At 35.3% G+C, this 17,828-nt stretch overlaps 1 protein-coding gene across 2 annotated transcripts in view; it reads left to right on the forward strand.

Annotated features, from left to right (window-relative positions):
• Window positions 1–17,828, forward strand: part of LOC113401534 (prothoracicostatic peptides) — a 59,797-nt gene that overhangs the window by 40,254 nt on the left and 1,715 nt on the right. The window contains exons 2-6 of one of the 2 annotated variants that reach the window (XM_026641472.2): window positions 5,828–5,923; window positions 10,106–10,519; window positions 10,595–10,699; window positions 12,025–12,130; window positions 15,140–15,238. In XM_026641472.2, coding sequence (XP_026497257.1) covers window positions 5,828–5,923; window positions 10,106–10,519; window positions 10,595–10,699; window positions 12,025–12,130; window positions 15,140–15,238 — 820 coding nt within the window. The remainder of the gene's footprint in view (window positions 1–5,827; window positions 5,924–10,105; window positions 10,520–10,594; window positions 10,700–12,024; window positions 12,131–15,139; window positions 15,239–17,828) is intronic. The other variant, XM_026641473.2, reaches the window with a different exon arrangement.

The raw sequence follows: 17,828 nt of genomic DNA on the forward strand, positions 1-17,828 counted from the left end.
GTAGTGGCAGAGTCTGTGGAGCAAGGCGGCCTCAACAGAACAAAAGTAAATAACACAGGGAGCAAATATCTCGAGGCGTGAAAGGAAAATGTCACATTGTATGCGACTCCAATGTGTATTCCAAGCACAACTAAAACACTTTCAATGTTCACAGAGTGTTTTCTGTTTATTGCTCGCGTTAAATTCACCTGATCTGACTTCGAGGCGGCTCTCAGTGTAGACCGATACACGACATATACGCATGCATTTGACTTTAGTATAAAGTAACTTGTAACTGTCTTCTATAAGCTGCCTCCGGCCTTCAGCGTGTTAAACATTTATATACAAAAATATGTGTCCGTCAGGATACGCGCGGTAAATGTGACACATCAAAATGTATGGTTATTTGTAGTCTAAGATAACCAATGATATGGAGTTAAATAAGGTTAATACAATAAATATGTTTATTATTTTAATAAATATATCTGAATACACATGGCATGCGACCGACTCGTCTACGTGTACTACAAGGCGCGCCAATAGTCGTTACATCGAAAATCACGGCGAAAATTTCTCTCTTGTGGCGTGAAAGAAGGACGAACAAATACATTTAGTACTTATAGTATGTGTAAACATACATTCTAATTATTAAAAGTTAGTTCGTTTGATATCAAATTACAGATCTTTGATGTCCCAGTAACTCATATTGGTTTCCCGTCAATAATAAATATCATTTTATTAAACAATCGGTGAAAGGGTTTATAAAATACATATCATATTGAATGTTAAACTTAATTTTCTGTTCATTTTGTTTACACAGTCGTATCAGGACATAATCCAATGATATTTTACTTCCCACCTTAATTCAGCTTTTTTTGTGCCGTTTACATTGAAATTGTACTGAATAATGGTATTATTGTATTATTTCTCAAATCACAAGGCAAATGAAAATCTTGTAGCAACTTTTCTGCCTGAAAAGCGACCCACTGTTCAATGGTTGATCGAAGAGTTCAACAGTCTCAAACAATAGAGTGTCGATGAAAGAACCTCAAGCGCTTGAAGCGCTCACAAACTCGAGACACACAAACATAACGAGAATAGCTATACTATAAGTATTTATTACTTCACGCTGTACGTATCGCAGATTGTTCTCAACCCCGTGACATATTTTCCCCAATGACATGCGATACCATTGCGAGTAATTTTCGAATCACGTAAAATCACGAAAAATTTTCAGTCAAATTACAATGACAAGATTGTAACAAACTGTGACGTTTACTGAGTAACTTATTAGCGAAAACGCGCGGTACAATTGTATTATGGGTACGGGCGCATCGGAACAACTCAAATAGCATTGCAACGACTTCTCAGAGTATTTGTTTTAAATCGTATCCAGCTTTTTAACATTTGTGTCAGACCACACTGGAGGATATAGAAAATTTTCACAATTTCAATCTCATTTGGGTGTTATTGTATACAGAAAGATAGGATTTGAAAACAACACGCGTGGGATGGTTTCAAACACTACATTATGTTGCAATACTCCCAAATATAACGAGTCTTCAGTCCGCCGCGCAATTGCTTACTTTAAATAATTAAAAAAATATTACTAATTGATATGTGCAACTCACATATTATATTATACTCGCCAGTTCAAGTCAGTGTGCCAGTGTATTTATAGGCCGGTTCTAAATATGGTTTTATATTAAGTAAAGCTCCGTCTATGATTGAAGATGGTCATTGAGTGTGCTATTTGCTTCCTTACTAAAACAAATTTAAAATATCATATCTAAACTGTATGTGCTTTGAGCTGACTGTATTTAAGACATCAACAGCAATAAATCTAATAGCATAGAATTGAAAATTTTATAAGTTTCTAAATTCTAGTATGTCGCGTGTGAGGCAAGTTTCTCGCACCTGTTTGATCTCAACTCTTCGCCCCAACTCTTCAGCTTCCGTGGTTCACGAAACGCATGAGTTGTTTTTACGTGTACAGCTTGTTAACTAATATGCGTCAAAGGCTATGAGTAATTACGCAACGCGTGTGGCAGCTGTAACGTTAGCTATGTCTTCGTGATATTCATGCTAATTCTGTTGTACAATCTTTCAACTCATCTATCGCGACTGGAATACTGCCGTCTCTTTCTTATTTATGAGGTTAAATTGGGTGGTACGAGTAAATTACTTTTATCACTTTTATAATAACGTTTATAACTGAATTGAGATTATTTTCATATTTCGTATTAAAATAAATAAAAGTTAGTAGTAAGTATACATATGTATATATACAATTAATCAAATATTTTTAACCTAACAAATAATATAACTCGATAATGCATTAATAAATAAATTATGTGAAATTCGGTCATATAATACTAACAATTCGATCACTTACGATTCATTTAGTAGTAAAATGCTTAATACTGACAAACATTATTGGTTCAGAGTCAACATTAACATCGTGTTAATCAAACCGTAAAATGCACGATCTGATCAAACGAATGTCCATTTTATCGTTACGTAAGCACACGAATAATATTTACTTAAACATTACAACCGCTACGAAATAATTCCATGAATCATATTGATTGCACGCGCTGCGGTCACTTTGACGACGCGCTCTCGCCGACGGTTCCATAAATGTAAATACTAATACCCTTTAATTAGTATGTTGTTTAACACGGGAAACGAAATAATAAGGTCACATTTATTATATATTACTGCTATTTGCAAAATTTTATTCAAATAGAATTTATGAGGACTTTTGAATCTTCATTTAAGATTATGAATTAAATTTATAGTTGCCGCTTGGAGTGTAATTTAAATTCTGTGTTATTTTTTGCATCATCTTCTTAAGTATATTGATAAATGTTTAAGTCCATAGAGTCGTAAAATACAGGTTAAAACTAAATCATAATATTAATGTTATTTTATGGGATACAATAATTTTCCTAACTTTGACTGAATCGACTATTTTACATTCAGTTTCGGGCGCAGAACAAATATTTGTATATAAGCATTGCATCATCATTAAAAGTTCTCCAATATGACCAGATCTCGTCTCCGAATTTAACGTAGAACTCGAATCGTTCGGGTTATATACAATCATTTATTCAGTTATTACTCTCACTGATGATACTCATTCCAACTCGAATTCAATTTCAATTATTTAAAGTTTTCTGTCTCACGATTCCGTTCCGCTCATCTACTCATTCACAATGTCTCTATTCGATGCTGCTCGAACTCTTTAAAACACATTACCCGCTACCCCGTATTACAAATTAAAACATGATTTCAGTTCAGATCCAAGTTGCCTGAGAGATATCTTTTATTTAGCATTAGCGCCGCAAATGTTGCATTGATTATTTATTACCTAAAAAAGTAGTTAAACATTAATCTAAATTTCATTTACATTAATCGCAATTCAATCTAAACTAAATTTATTTCTGATAAAATACGAACATCAAATGATCTACAAATACATAGGTGTAATCCATAAAGTTCGCGATCACGACTAACCCCGACGCGGCCGCAACTAACTCACAACTAACTCCCGCCCAACTAACTCCGCATCGCATGTCAAAGTAACCGCCTCATGATCGACAACTATCAACTATCGATTGTCGCTACGACTGAATATATTGAGCTCACGAGCCGCAAGTGATCGTTGAACTTCGTCCTGAAGTCGATTCCGTTACGTTTGATATGTTTATGATGTACTTAATCCGACAGTTACGAAGTGACTAGAAATTAATTCTAGCGGTACGACGTAAAATTAGAGTAATTAAGAAATATGCATGTTGGTTCATTGCTAACGACAATATTATCCATATTAATTTTGATTGCAAAATTTTAGTTAACTTCGGCTGTTAATGTGGGTCAAATCTTGCAATTACATTATAGCCCACACACTAATGGTTCTTGTGACAATATAATCTACACATACGGATCAAATAAAAGTTCGTTCTTATTAAAATATTTCTTGAATTTCTTTACAAGAAGTTCGTAATATCGAAGCACGGTGCAGAGCAAAAATTGCATCCACTAAACAAAAAGTAACAAGAAAATAATACACGAACACAATTTATATTCTAATAGTGAAAAGATAAAGATGATAAGTTAATGTTAGGCGACGCAGATAAGTCAGAATGCAAAAGATAATTTTACAGAAATTTGGTCCGAAGAGAACGCTTTAGTCATTTAAATAGAACATAAAATAACAAATGTGCTATGTTGACCTTTAGGTAGAATTTATTAAAAAGTATTTAATAGAAAAACTATGACACGGTCTATTATGAGTGGGTCGCCTTTAAATAGATACCGACTGGACATACCTGACCTGCTCCTTAGAACTTCGACGTCACTTGACCTCTGCCATTCTACGCATTGCTCAAAGAGGGTATATTATCGCATACGCACTAAACGGCGATCGGGTGCTATTGTACGAGTACATAATGAGATAACTGTTTCAAAGTTCTCTTACTATCTATATCTCCATTGCACTCCTTTAAAATCAATCAATCAAATGGAATCACAGAATTAAATTAAATCTGAAGCTACCGCCGGTTTGAAAAGTATGTCCAAAAAACGCAGTAGCTACACTTTTTCTCAGCATTCATAGCAACAACAATGTTCTGTTTGATAATCAACAACATGTTTGCTGTCTAAGACAAGTGCTAATAACTTCTATATTTCAATGTGTATTTTTTAGGTTAGTTGATAAGCGTAATACAAAACGATACTAATCTTTCGATGAGCCGATATCCTAGCTTGCCGGCTGCGCCATCATATATATTTATATATGAAGGATAAAGAGTTTGCCTCTCTGTTTCATAACTATTCATATATATTTTAACCATACTACGTGTTTCCTAAACAAATGATTTTGAGAAATATATTACATTCTTCAAGCCATGATTATAGTTTAACACATATCCGTTGTTTAACGAGTTAACAGTAAAAGAAAATAAATAATTATAATCAATAATAGAATATCAGGTGTCAGGCGTGTCCTGTTTGTGTGATTATGAAAAGACACGGGACTGATCACTGGACGTTGTGGATAAGGAAGTGCAAAAATTAATGCGAGAAGTTTTAAGATTTCGTTCATGTCATCAAATATTTTAGAAAAACAGAAATAACGGACAATATGTTTGCATTTTGCTTGAGGTAACGGTAATGGTGTAGACGGGTAGGCATATGTTTGTTGGACAAATAAGGGCTCAGATAATAATTTAATCATTTTGTAAGGCTGCGGAATCTCACATACTATCTTTTGTTTTCGTCATTTCGTCTGTCGGTGTTGCATACGAGTGGTCTTAAAATAAAGTGTTGTCTGACATTAAGAACATTCCAAGTTTTGTAATGTTTTGTTGTTTAATTAGCATGGTATATATAGTATGAGTTTGAGGCGTGCACTAGATACCCGTTTGGATAGATACCACCCACTCATCATATGTTCTATCGCCGAGCAGCAATATTTACTATTATTTTGTTTCGGCTTGAAGTCTATGACAGAAATCCAGTTTGATTTCATAAAGAGATTAAATACAAATAACACAAATGAACATGAAAATTCAATGGCGCTAGCGCGGGTCTGATCTACTGGTTCACGTAGTGGTATTAATGCACGCACATAGTGTTTTATTATTGATTTTATATCACGTCTAATGCGAGTCGAAGCTGATCCTCGCTCGCTTCGCCCACACGTCTGACATTTTAAAGCCTCGTGTTATGTATTTATATAAAACCCATAGCGTATAGAGCAATCACTTGTGACGTCGTTTCACAAATATGTCAAATGGCATGTTGTCGAGATATATGTATTAATGTGTGGTCGCCGTTTCAGATGCGTTGCTGCGTAGCTGCGCTGTGTGTGGCGCTGTCGCTGACGCTGGCGGTGGCGGCTGCGGCCGACGCTCCTCATGACGCGCCTCCACCTCAAGTAAGCACCATCTTCTAGCTTCAACACGACCGTCCGCTAACTACCTTAATCGAATATAATACTCATCCCACACCAATACACATATGAATAACATTATCTTTATATTCAATACTTTATTACGAAAATCATGCATTTTTTACTGATAAAATTGAACATCTATCCTATATTTCATCATCATCATCAGCCTGCATCCGTTTACTGCTGAACATAGGCCTCTCCAAATGCCGCAGTGGTCTTTATCTACATCCCATATTATATTTACTGATAATTAATTACCAATTACTGCGTTAGTTAAAATATTTCATTTGTTTTAATAAACGGATTGTATGATATAATAATAACATTACGAAGAAGAACTATGGACCGATATTTTATTGTCCACGAAACAAAAAGGCTCGAACCGCGGCCTGCATATACATACAAAAGAGTTTAATTACTGTACCTAGTATTATTGCGAGCATATTATATGGGAACAAAGGCGCACATTCGAGACAATTACTGTCCGCACCGTGAGACGTGCTCTGTTCGGAATGGACGGATTTTAATTGTGTCTTGTCATTAACCAGCCTCACGCAAATATTCTAATAACATTGTCATTTCACTTGTAAAGGTATTCATGTCATGTCTTTAATAAGAAATGTCTCTGCCGAGTCCTATCGACTCACGTTGAGAATTTCATATTATTATATTGAATGTGGTTATTATTTAAAAGCAACCTAGGGCAGTAAATCGGTCTGTGTGATGGCTAACTGTTTCTATTTATTTTAAGAACACCTACAAAACGCAAACTTAAACAATACAAACACATAAATCCTTTAAGCAATGTAGTTTTATCTCAATTCAAGACATACCTATGTATATGTTAAATTCAGACATTATATATATATAACGTCTTGATTATACATTGAACATTATATATATTTATAAAAACATAATATATATATATATATTTATTTATACATCTATAATAAATCTGAACAATAAAAAACAAAAGTAAGAATTTATTTATAAAGAAAAACATTCGATATTTTTCATCCCGGGATGAACGAGCTTGTGAACAAACAGAATGTAATCAATAAATGTACGGAGACCAATCTTAACTTAGTCAGACCGAAAGATAAGCGCACCGCACTGTACGCGTAGTCCGGCGCATAAGCCACGTGAAGGCCCACGAAGCGTTTAAGAGCACTCAGCATTCCCGGTGCGGAGCGAATAACAGCAAGACAATGGATATATCAGCGATCTACAGACAGACAATCTGATTATGATTAGATTACGCTCGGACCTTAACTCGACTGTGTTCGGGATAAATGGACACGAGACAGCAGATACATACTAATATACAACATGTGCTTACTTGTAGTTACTTCTGATCTACTTATTTATAAAACCGAAACAGACACGAACGGAGACACGGCCAAACAACTATTACTCTAGATGTGAGATTATAAAGTTGAACGTAATAGATAATATGTATTCATAATATATACAATTATACATATATATATATACAATTATACATATATATAAATAAAATAAAGATAAAGCAGTTCAGTAACGGTCTCTCCTCTGTTTGTCAAACGATTTCTTTTTGTCAAGTGATCATTGACGCGCTTCACGTTATCGTATGATTTTTCTTGGAAATAAGAGTCGAAATGTAAACTTTTCGAAACATATGCTGCTTATGTAATTCTGTTTCCCGCATCAATTAACTTGTCTCTAGTGCGTATCAAACGGCAATACGCCATGCTGTAGTCAGTATGCACGCGCGTGTAGTACCTTTGTGTTTAAATAAATACCTGAAGAATATAAAGTACATTGGAAAACTCTTCCAAGGTTCTTGGTTCTATGTGTAACATCTTTTTTCTATTTCCGTTGTCCACGTTTTGTCCGCTCATCAAAGAATAAATCGCAATCATGTGTTTTGCCATCAACATTGGTCAGACTCGCGTCACGTTTACAAGTTTACCGGAAATCGAATTTTTCAATATACTGATATATTTGACCGCTATAGTTCTCATTAAATCTGTTTTAATGTGAGTAACGTGGATGTCTAAAGGAGAGACGACCTTTGAATGTTTGATTTAGATAATATGAATGTGATGAAATCAGGGAGATCTCGTTTACAAAATATATTTCCAAACATGAATAATTATATAAATACTTAAAATCAATTCGTCAGGCAAAGAGCATTTAAAAAATAAGCCTATTGGGGGCCTCAAACACAATAAGATTAGATCGTCATCGGCACCCTTTGCAAAGTTCAGGTCAGTTTGTTGGGTATTTGTTTAAATCCGTAGCATGTCTGTGGAACTACTGTAAAATAATTCTGACAATAACGGCGTTATACATACATTATTAAGCATATCTGTTGTGGCATCTAATATTAATACAAGTCAGGTTGCCAGCTGATCTCTGAGATGGTTCGTCCGCCGCTTATGAAATAAGGCAGCCCGACCGCTCCCGCATCTCATGGGCTGTTAATTTTAACGGCCACATTTATCATTTAAACAACATCAATTTTCTCAACTAAACATTTGCACAACAAATTTTGTCAGAAATTTATCTTTTATAAATTCGAAATGCCATTCTTTTTAATACAAATTTAATGTCTCTAAAGAGGCTAATGTATGTTTATTCAGTAGAAGCGGTTTCATTGCGGGTTTAAAGATAAAAAGCTTTCTCACATTAAATCTTTTAAAATTCCCTCTAGCGCCGCATAATTCATATCTCACAGTTTGCATAGTAAACATTGGACGCGGAAATTATACAATGGGAAATCTCGGAAAAGGATATTGGCGACCTCGAGTAACGGTTGAAATTATTTGTCAGGGGACAAGATCGACATAGACGAACGAGTAAATCAATTCTCAGAAAAACTGCAGGCGCTTTTAGTTATAAAGACAATGTAATTATGTACCATAAGAACCGAGTAGCGACGTAATTACTTCTCTAACCATTGTGCATAGTTTTAATTAATTTGCTTTTTTAGCTTCAATGTAAGTACTGTTTAAACATTTCAAGCCGTACCTGTTACCGCTGCAGACTGCTTTTGTTCTTAGCAGTTAAATAACTTGAAAGGAACGCATTGTTCGACTCAAAGCGAGTTTAAACCTAAAAAATGTATACAAATACAAGCGGAGATGAAACAACGGAAAGAAAAGCTTTTACCGACTTGATTGTTTGTAAAGTCGATAGACGGATTCCAGATCGTGTCAGATATATAAATTCACTTTAATCTATTTTGTGAGAAATGTTTTTAACATCAAATAACTTGGGAATGATCGTTCTTGAATAACATTAAGTAATCTTTTACAAGCGACCAAACCCCCAGCTTGCAAAAGATTAAGTATTACAGACCCGAGGCCGCTCCGTCTCCTCGAAAGGCCCGACACCAGGCTAACATAATTAACATTCCGAACCAACGGCATAACTTTGCGAAGTCATTCATGCGTTGCTAACAAAACCGATTTTTCCCAATTAAAACAAAGCTTTGATTCAAATACTCGGCAACTAATCTAATAGAAACAACGAAATAATCCACTCCATTACAATGGGAAAGCTATTGTCTCGACGAGCATCGAATCAAAGTGGCTTAATGTCTTATACATAAATAACGAGAGCCTCGCTACAAGATGATTTGTATTGAATGCTTAATACTCTTGAAGGACAAATAAAATAGAGGTAATCTACTAGAAATGATAAATAAACGATTAAAATACTTTCGAAACGGAACATTTACCAACAGAATGGAAATATACATACTTATTACGTATCGTCATGTGACATGGGACCGGAATCACTAAATTTTTTAAATTGTAAGTAGCGGACGGTAGTGGTCACCACGGTCCATAGACTTTGTCGTTGTAAGAAATATTAATAATTCCATACATCGTCCATGTGCCACCAACCTTAGTTGCTCTGATATTATGTGCATGTACTTGACACTGACACTGGCTCACTTACCCTTCAGTTAATCGACGGTAAAAGATGTGATGTGATGCCCGAAGTCCTCGCACCAAATATGAAACGGATAATTATGTAACAAGTATTGGATTTTTAAGTTTTTAAGGAAATCTTTCAACTTGTTTTACGATAAATGAAACAAACTTAGTTTTTCTAGTCTGTATACTGTGATACTGTGACTGGCATATTTTTTTTCAATACTAACATTTCTTCCAGTCGGACACTGACATGGAACTCACGGAAGAAGATAAAAGAGCATGGTCAAGTCTACACGGTGGCGGCGGATGGGGTAAACGTGGCTGGCAAGACATGAGCTCTGCCTGGGGCAAACGTGGGTGGCAAGATCTGAATTCTGCTTGGGGCAAGCGGGGCTGGCAGGACCTTAACTCAGCATGGGGCAAACGCGGCTGGCAAGACTTGAATTCGGCCTGGGGAAAGAGAGGTTGGCAAGATTTGAATACCGCGTGGGGCAAACGCGCATGGAGGGATTTATACCAGACTCCATGGGGCAAGAGAGGCTGGCAAGACCTTAACTCTGCTTGGGGCAAGCGTGGTTGGCAAGACATGAGCTCTGCGTGGGGCAAACGTGGCTGGCAAGACATGAGCTCCGCTTGGGGCAAACGTGCACCTGTATGTATTAATCACATTTTAGCTAAGAAATTAATTTGTACTTAATAAAAGTAAAACAAATACATCTATGTTTAGGAGAAATGGTCGAACTTCCACGGCTCTTGGGGCAAGCGATCCGGACCCGAGCCTGACTACGAAGACTACGAAATCGCCTACGAACATCTCATCCCTATTCAACAGGTAATTGCTCTAGTGCTCTACACAAATAGATTTTTCATATAAATCATTTGTAGCACACAGCTGTTCTAGCTGTCTAGTTCAAATTGTTTGAATTAAAATTAAAAATAATATATTCGTGCATTCAACTAAATAATTTATTACTTACTTTCTAACATATCGGCCGTCATTGTCGGTATTAATGCATAATTACTTGACGGTAACAACACAGACACTTTTATATCAGTGGTCGTCATCCGATTAAGATGATGATCACAAATGTCTCAGATACGAGCTAAAAAGACATGATTTTACAATGAATCGAACTCATTAGTTTTCTGGAAAAGGTGAATTGAACACAAATGGGAGGCGAGCGACAAACAACCGACTAATTTAATTCTGAACTTCCTCCTACTGCTTGGAAGTTGGCTTTTCTTACCTTAACATAAATTTTGGAGTTTATTCCAATATAATGCTACTTTGCGCGTTGGTGCGGAATATTTCTTCCTCCACAAGCAGATGTTTTCAATATCCTTTATTTATAATTCGTGAGTATAAAAACTTTTAAACCTTTGACTAAGGCTAAGAGGCATATGTTCCATCCTCAGTGAATACGCAGCCACCTTCATTCCGAGATTATTTAAAAAAATCGTATACTATGTAGTGAATTATCAGTAACACCATCTAAACTATGCATATTTATAATGTCTAATTATTACAAAACCATTCTTGGCTCTAACCAAACAAGTATACTATTGAGGACTGTAAAGGTTTACCAGAGTTGCTATACAGGGGTGGTGGGAAGGTGAATTATTACACGAAACATATTGGATCGGCGCTGATCACAGCCGCCATAATTCTCCGGTCGAGATTAATTGCTGTACTGGCATTCTACGTCCCACACGGTCGCAATACTTTCCCATCTACACCTACAGAAAATATTGTATTAAAAAATCTAAAGTGTAATAAATTAAAGAATCAATTAATACGTTTCATTTTTATTAATATTACTTTATTTGAATACACTTCGCCGTTTAATTTATTATTAAATCGAAATATTATTTATTAAAGGAGTATCTTTTAAGACCACTTTTGAATTGTCACGTTATAGGGATTGAATGAAGGCTATCGAAATTGCATATCAAGTAATAAAATACTGATACTTAACTCTACAGTAACTATGCTTTCTCTCGAAATAAATACATTTATTTTTCCTGTATGTAAATCAACGAAATTTGTTATTAGCTATATATTATTCATTGTCTATAAATGTTTACGTAAGATATAAATTTATTAAGAGGCTAGTTTTTTATATATAATATCAGTGAAATGTAATAATTTGTGTTCAGGTGGAAGCCGATCGCTTAGCTATGGACGCTCCTGACAAGAAAGCATGGTCATCGCTGCACGGCGCCTGGGGCAAGCGACCCATGAAGCAAGCGCAATACAACAGCGGTAATACTTTGTAGCTTTGCTGTTTAATACATATCTTTAGACATTACAGATATCGGTCGAGCTATTGACATTAGTAACGAAAATAGTAACTGGCTATTTCTATTACAGAGTCGTGAATAATACCACTATTAAAACATAACTTATCAATGAAACTAAATATAAAATATTATATAATACTGAATATAGTTAAGCCAAATTGAGCCCTTTCCGGCGTTAATAAAATCTGACCTGAAGTTTGTAGATATTGACGTTAACTCAAACAAGTTTCCGAGGTGAATAGAAACGAAATTCATGCGATACTCGCGGCGCGTAAGCCAGACACTAATATAGCCGTCATGAAGCATTTCATTTCTACTTTTGAACGTCAGATGCGAGTAGTTACTGTTTGGAGAGGAACGCAATACTGCCGTGTCAAGTGTGTCATAGCGCAGTATCACTTTTTTCATGACCCATTTTAATTTAAAAAGCTATTTAAAGCGAGCAATTCATTCCCTAGAAGCTACTGAACTATTGTTGATAGTTAGGTACCAATATTTAGTATGTAATAGTAAGTTAACTCTAAGGAATATAATCAGCGGTCGGTGTCGATCATTATACTGAGCATGCATTAGTAGAATTCTTACGTACTTACAACTATATTTGACTAAGTATATAATCTTATCTATGAGCCGAGATGGCCCAGTGGTTAGAACGCGTGCATCTTAACCGATGATTTCGGGTTCAAACCCAGGCAGGCACCACTGAATTTACATGTGCTTAATTTGTTTATAATTCATCTCGTGCTCGGCGGTGAAGGAAAACATCGTGAGGAAACCTGCATGTGTCTAATTTCAACGAAATTCTGCCACATGTGTATTCCACCAACCCGCATTGGAGCAGCGTGGTGGAATATGCTCCATACCTTCTCCTCAACGGGAGAGGAGGCCTTAGCCCAGCAGTGGGAAATTTACAGGCTGATTATGTTATGTTATATAATCTTCGTGTCAAATATGAATTTCATATTTTTAAATTTAACAAATCTTTCTCTTAAACGTCTAACTTGCCTTTTATTATCCGTTCGCACTATTTTTTTGTATTGTATATTAAAAATAAAATGAACTGCAGAACATAAAATAAAATGAATTATGACAAATAGATGTAACTAAATAGTAACCTCATTATTATAAATTTAATTATATTGATTTTTAAATACATGGCTAGTATTCTACGTCATTGTAGTTCACATAGAAAGCTAGACCGTACTGGTATTACATTTAAATGTGAGAATAAAACAATGGCGAAATACATTGAATACAGTATTTTATTGTTACCGAAGGAGACAATCACGTCGACTGCACTGATTGATGTGATCACGTGAACAGGTTGCTTCACAATCGCGGCCGGTCCCTACACACCAATTACCATTTCTACGCTTGTTTGGAGTCGGTGAACCGGAACAATAATGATGCCGATTAATATTATTTATTACGCGTCTAAATCGAAAAGTTAAAATATAACCGCTATAGAACTGCGCACAGCGTCGTTACTCCGACACCTTCGTGTTTACTCTTTAAGTGGAGGTATTAATTGTAAATGATTTTAATATTACGACAAACCATAAAGATTTCCTAATAGACAACAAATCATATTAAATCCATATAATTAAATCGATATTCGTTTTCACAACTTCTATTAATTTATTTTTGTTTTGTGATTTGTTACACGAGTAGAGACGTTACTCTAATCTGCTTTTTCTAATATAATAATATAATATTTTCTTATAAAGTTATATAAAATGTCTTAGACTGAGGCGACACTTAGGTCTTAATTTTAACTTGATACGAGACGCAGCTTCGGATCATAAATAACTTTGAGAGAGACGCATACAAAATGATTTAGTAGCGTTAATTATTATTTCTGATAAATACAAATTCTAAGAGCATGTCGAAGTACTCAAATGCCTTGACAATCTCTAATTGATAGAATTAAATACGTATTATTTGCCACAGATTAAAAAACAACGAAACATTCATCAGCTGGAATATTTTGTTGACATTATTATACAATTAATTAAATAAGTCATTTTAGTGCTAAAATTATTTAAGGTAATAAAATACTTTTGTCTTTAATATAAATGACAGATCCGTAGCTCGAGCGAACTGTCGTTAAAGTTTAACTCTTCTTACTTTTAATGCTGGTGTGGTTTTTACCATTATCACAAATGTTGTTGAAAATATTTGCAGGTGATTTATATTTTTTTAAAAATTAATAGTCCATAGTTATGATAGCTGTCTATCGAACTAATGGAATCAATATAGTGGTCCATCATATCTGTAACACTTCAATCAATATGGTACGTGGACAAATGGTTCATTATACAAATTAAATAAAAATTGTAAATTGAAGAAAATCTTATAAAACATTATACTAAGTATTCCAATGCTAAGGGACTTGCAAAAAGGCGTAAAATATTTAACGGTTAAAAAAATACTTGATTAATTTTTCGGCGACGATTTGGACTTATTTGAATCTCATTATTTTACAAATCGGGATTGATCTTTTGAAATCCCGATTTGTAAAATATTGAATGGCGCCACTCGCTGTCTGTCGCGCACTCTCGACTCTCAAAAGCCTTTTAAAAGTATTAACAGTTATTGCCTTTTAATTACATTTCAATATGAAATCACACTTTCTTATTTTATTGTAGTTATGAATAAGTAGAATCATAGAAAAGTACTCTCGTTTCAGTGGTCTGGTACCTACACATAAAGTTTTCTGATACGACTTCCAAAACATGTATTGAAGAGGTATTCAATAAATGTATTGTGCACAGAGCACTACAAATTATGACAAACAAAATTATATAAATCTAAATTATATTAGTACAAAACTGTTATCATTGGGTCTCAGATCAATTGTCATCACTTTGGCGACGATTTTATTATTCAAGTTGAAATAAAGAATTTCCAGTTATATAGTAGTTCGTTGAAGTGTATTGAGTGTGAAGTAACACGGAAGCACAACCAACAGGAGCGTATTACTGGAAGAGGGAGCCCGGCTGGACGAACTTAAGAGGCATGTGGGGCAAGCGGTCTCCGGCGAGCGACCTGCCCCTAGACGACGAGCACGGTAAAGCGCCGCTTCCACTGCCCAGCGCTGCATCGCACCTTCTCTTGCGCACATAACTCCTTCCTTAGTAGAGCTGTCTATGTAGAATTTATGTCTAGTTTCTTCTCCTTCGCTCTCTTCAGTAGATGTGTGTTTGATGTTAGAAGCGGGAAGCAATGCACAAGTCTCAACTGATATCTCTCCGGCACCAACCTTTCACCTCACTCTAGCATCCTTACACTGCAGCACTTTTTACTCTTCCATCTTCATCTTTCCACGGTTTGAGGGGTTTACGTTTATGAATGTTATATTATTTTTGTAAATATTGTCGCTATTTTTAATATTTCTAAAATTCATTATTTCCGATATACTTACCTATATGTGCGTACACATACATAAGGGGAAGGCGATGTATCAGCAGTAGGCACTAAGTAAATAGATAAACGCACTGCAATGTCTTATTGTACGCACCCACACATACGTACATTTGTGTCTTCTAGTTGTAGTTGTAAATGTCAAGTAGACTCGGTGGTGACCGTGAAGTGCCACCCATCTCTTATTCTACCTCTTAACAGCACTTCTGCACTTACTTAACTTCTTCCTAGTAATGTAAGTTCTGGTTTGAATAATTAGCGAGCCAGCATAATCACAGGCGTAAGGACATAACTTCTTAGACTTAGACTAACTTCCCGAGGACGTAAGGAACGGTTAACATTCTTTGACGATGTATGGGATGGTGAGCATTTCGTGCAGCGCCAATGTCTATACTGGTGACCTTTCACCAGTCCGTCCGCTTACGTTTTGTTTTTTAATGTTAGACTGTTTTTGAAATATCTTTTATATCAATGAGGTATCAAATATATATTACTATCGTCGAACGGCTGCGAATATTCATTTCATTGTTCATCCGTCATCTCTTGATCATCCAGGGCGTGCACGTGCGTGTGACTCGAAGATGTAACATCGAATTATTAAAATTAATATATTGTAACAAGATACTGAACAAGAAGGGAAATATTAATTTATATTAATACAATTAAATTCAGAGACAATGGTTTTGACCGATGCTCGGACACTCAGATTTCATTCAAATTTATCTGCTCTATATTACCAATTAAGAAACGGTAGAAATAATTTAAATCACAAATAAATAATACATCAAATCATCAGTAAAGTGACCAATATACTCGTAAATACGAGTACATATAAAAGCGAAATACCACTGACTCATCAGAATCCAAAACTAAAGGCACAATTGACTTGAAATTTAACATAGCTAACCTTTCACAGCAGAGACGATCACGAAGAAAAGATTTGATTGGATGGAAATTTCATCTTGAGAGGGGTGGGCTAACTTTGTATGAATTTTACTCGTACAAAGTCAGTATTGAATATTTATAAGCTCACAAAAATCGAACTTTTAAATTTCCGTACAAATTAAGTTGTCATTTATATTACTAGTGTTTTCAAGTTATCCGAACATACAATGATCATAAGAGCGGTCATTGAAGCGTTACGAAAGCAAAGTCAAGTGATAAGGAAACAATTTTATAGGTCGCATAGCGGACCCCCGCGACGTAAGGGCGAGCACATACTGCGCACATTCAGATGTAACATATCAAGATGTTTAATAATAAAATATTTATGGTTTCATATTTAGTATACCAGGTAAATACGACAGTTATAGTAGTCATATGTGTTCAGAGGAAGACAATATTTTACGAATGTGAAACATTGTAAATAACTTATTTATTTCAATACGTTGTATTTGCTTAAATGTCAAAATTGCTACGGTATTTAACTCTACAAAATATTGCGAAACTCGTTTCCATCGGCCCTAACTTAATATTACTCCGAAAAGCTAAAAAGGTTGGATCGGAAAAAGCGAAATGATGAGCATGAGTAATTTTTTAAGAAAATAAATACGCGAATGACGCGCTCGAACCCTTCGAGTGGATTAAACAAACACCTGCGACACGGAGACCGTATCTTGGGATAAAAACGTATTTGATATTACCAAAAACTCGCAGATTTTAATCCAATTTCCGTCACAGTTTTAGGAAACGAGGAATTAAACCTAATTAATTACGCAGTGAACATTCAATACACCTTTTGCAGAATAGAATTTATCATTTTAACAAACCAAAAGCAGAGTGTTATTATTATGTATAGTGTAAATGTTATATAATAGATGATGTAAAACGTATTACTTTCAATGTATTCAGATTTAAAACTAACTTTTCAATAACCGAACGACTCAAAAAGTTAAGTAAAATGTATAAAATCGTAATTTTTCATATAAAAAGCAAATGTCAACCGTAACATGTATGTGATGTTTGCTAATCTCATTATAAACCAATTCAAAAGGGTTAAATGATTTATCTCGTATGAAAACCAAGTGAATTAACACAATAAAAGTTAATTGTAGAGAAACGGAAGCGTTTATTTGTCCCTCAAGTGGGCAGGCGGCGGCCGCGCGCTACGCTGTGCGAGTCTATTTGCATAGGACGTTCGTTATGTATCCGCTTTTCCTGTGTGTAATTGCCCTAACTCCGTAGATTTACGAGCGGTGCTTGTGGTTTCTAAGCACAGCATGCGGTGTCTTCGTATC

This window comes from Vanessa tameamea, chromosome 22 (genome assembly GCF_037043105.1).
Source record: "Vanessa tameamea isolate UH-Manoa-2023 chromosome 22, ilVanTame1 primary haplotype, whole genome shotgun sequence".
Lineage (NCBI taxonomy): Eukaryota > Metazoa > Arthropoda > Insecta > Lepidoptera > Nymphalidae > Vanessa > Vanessa tameamea.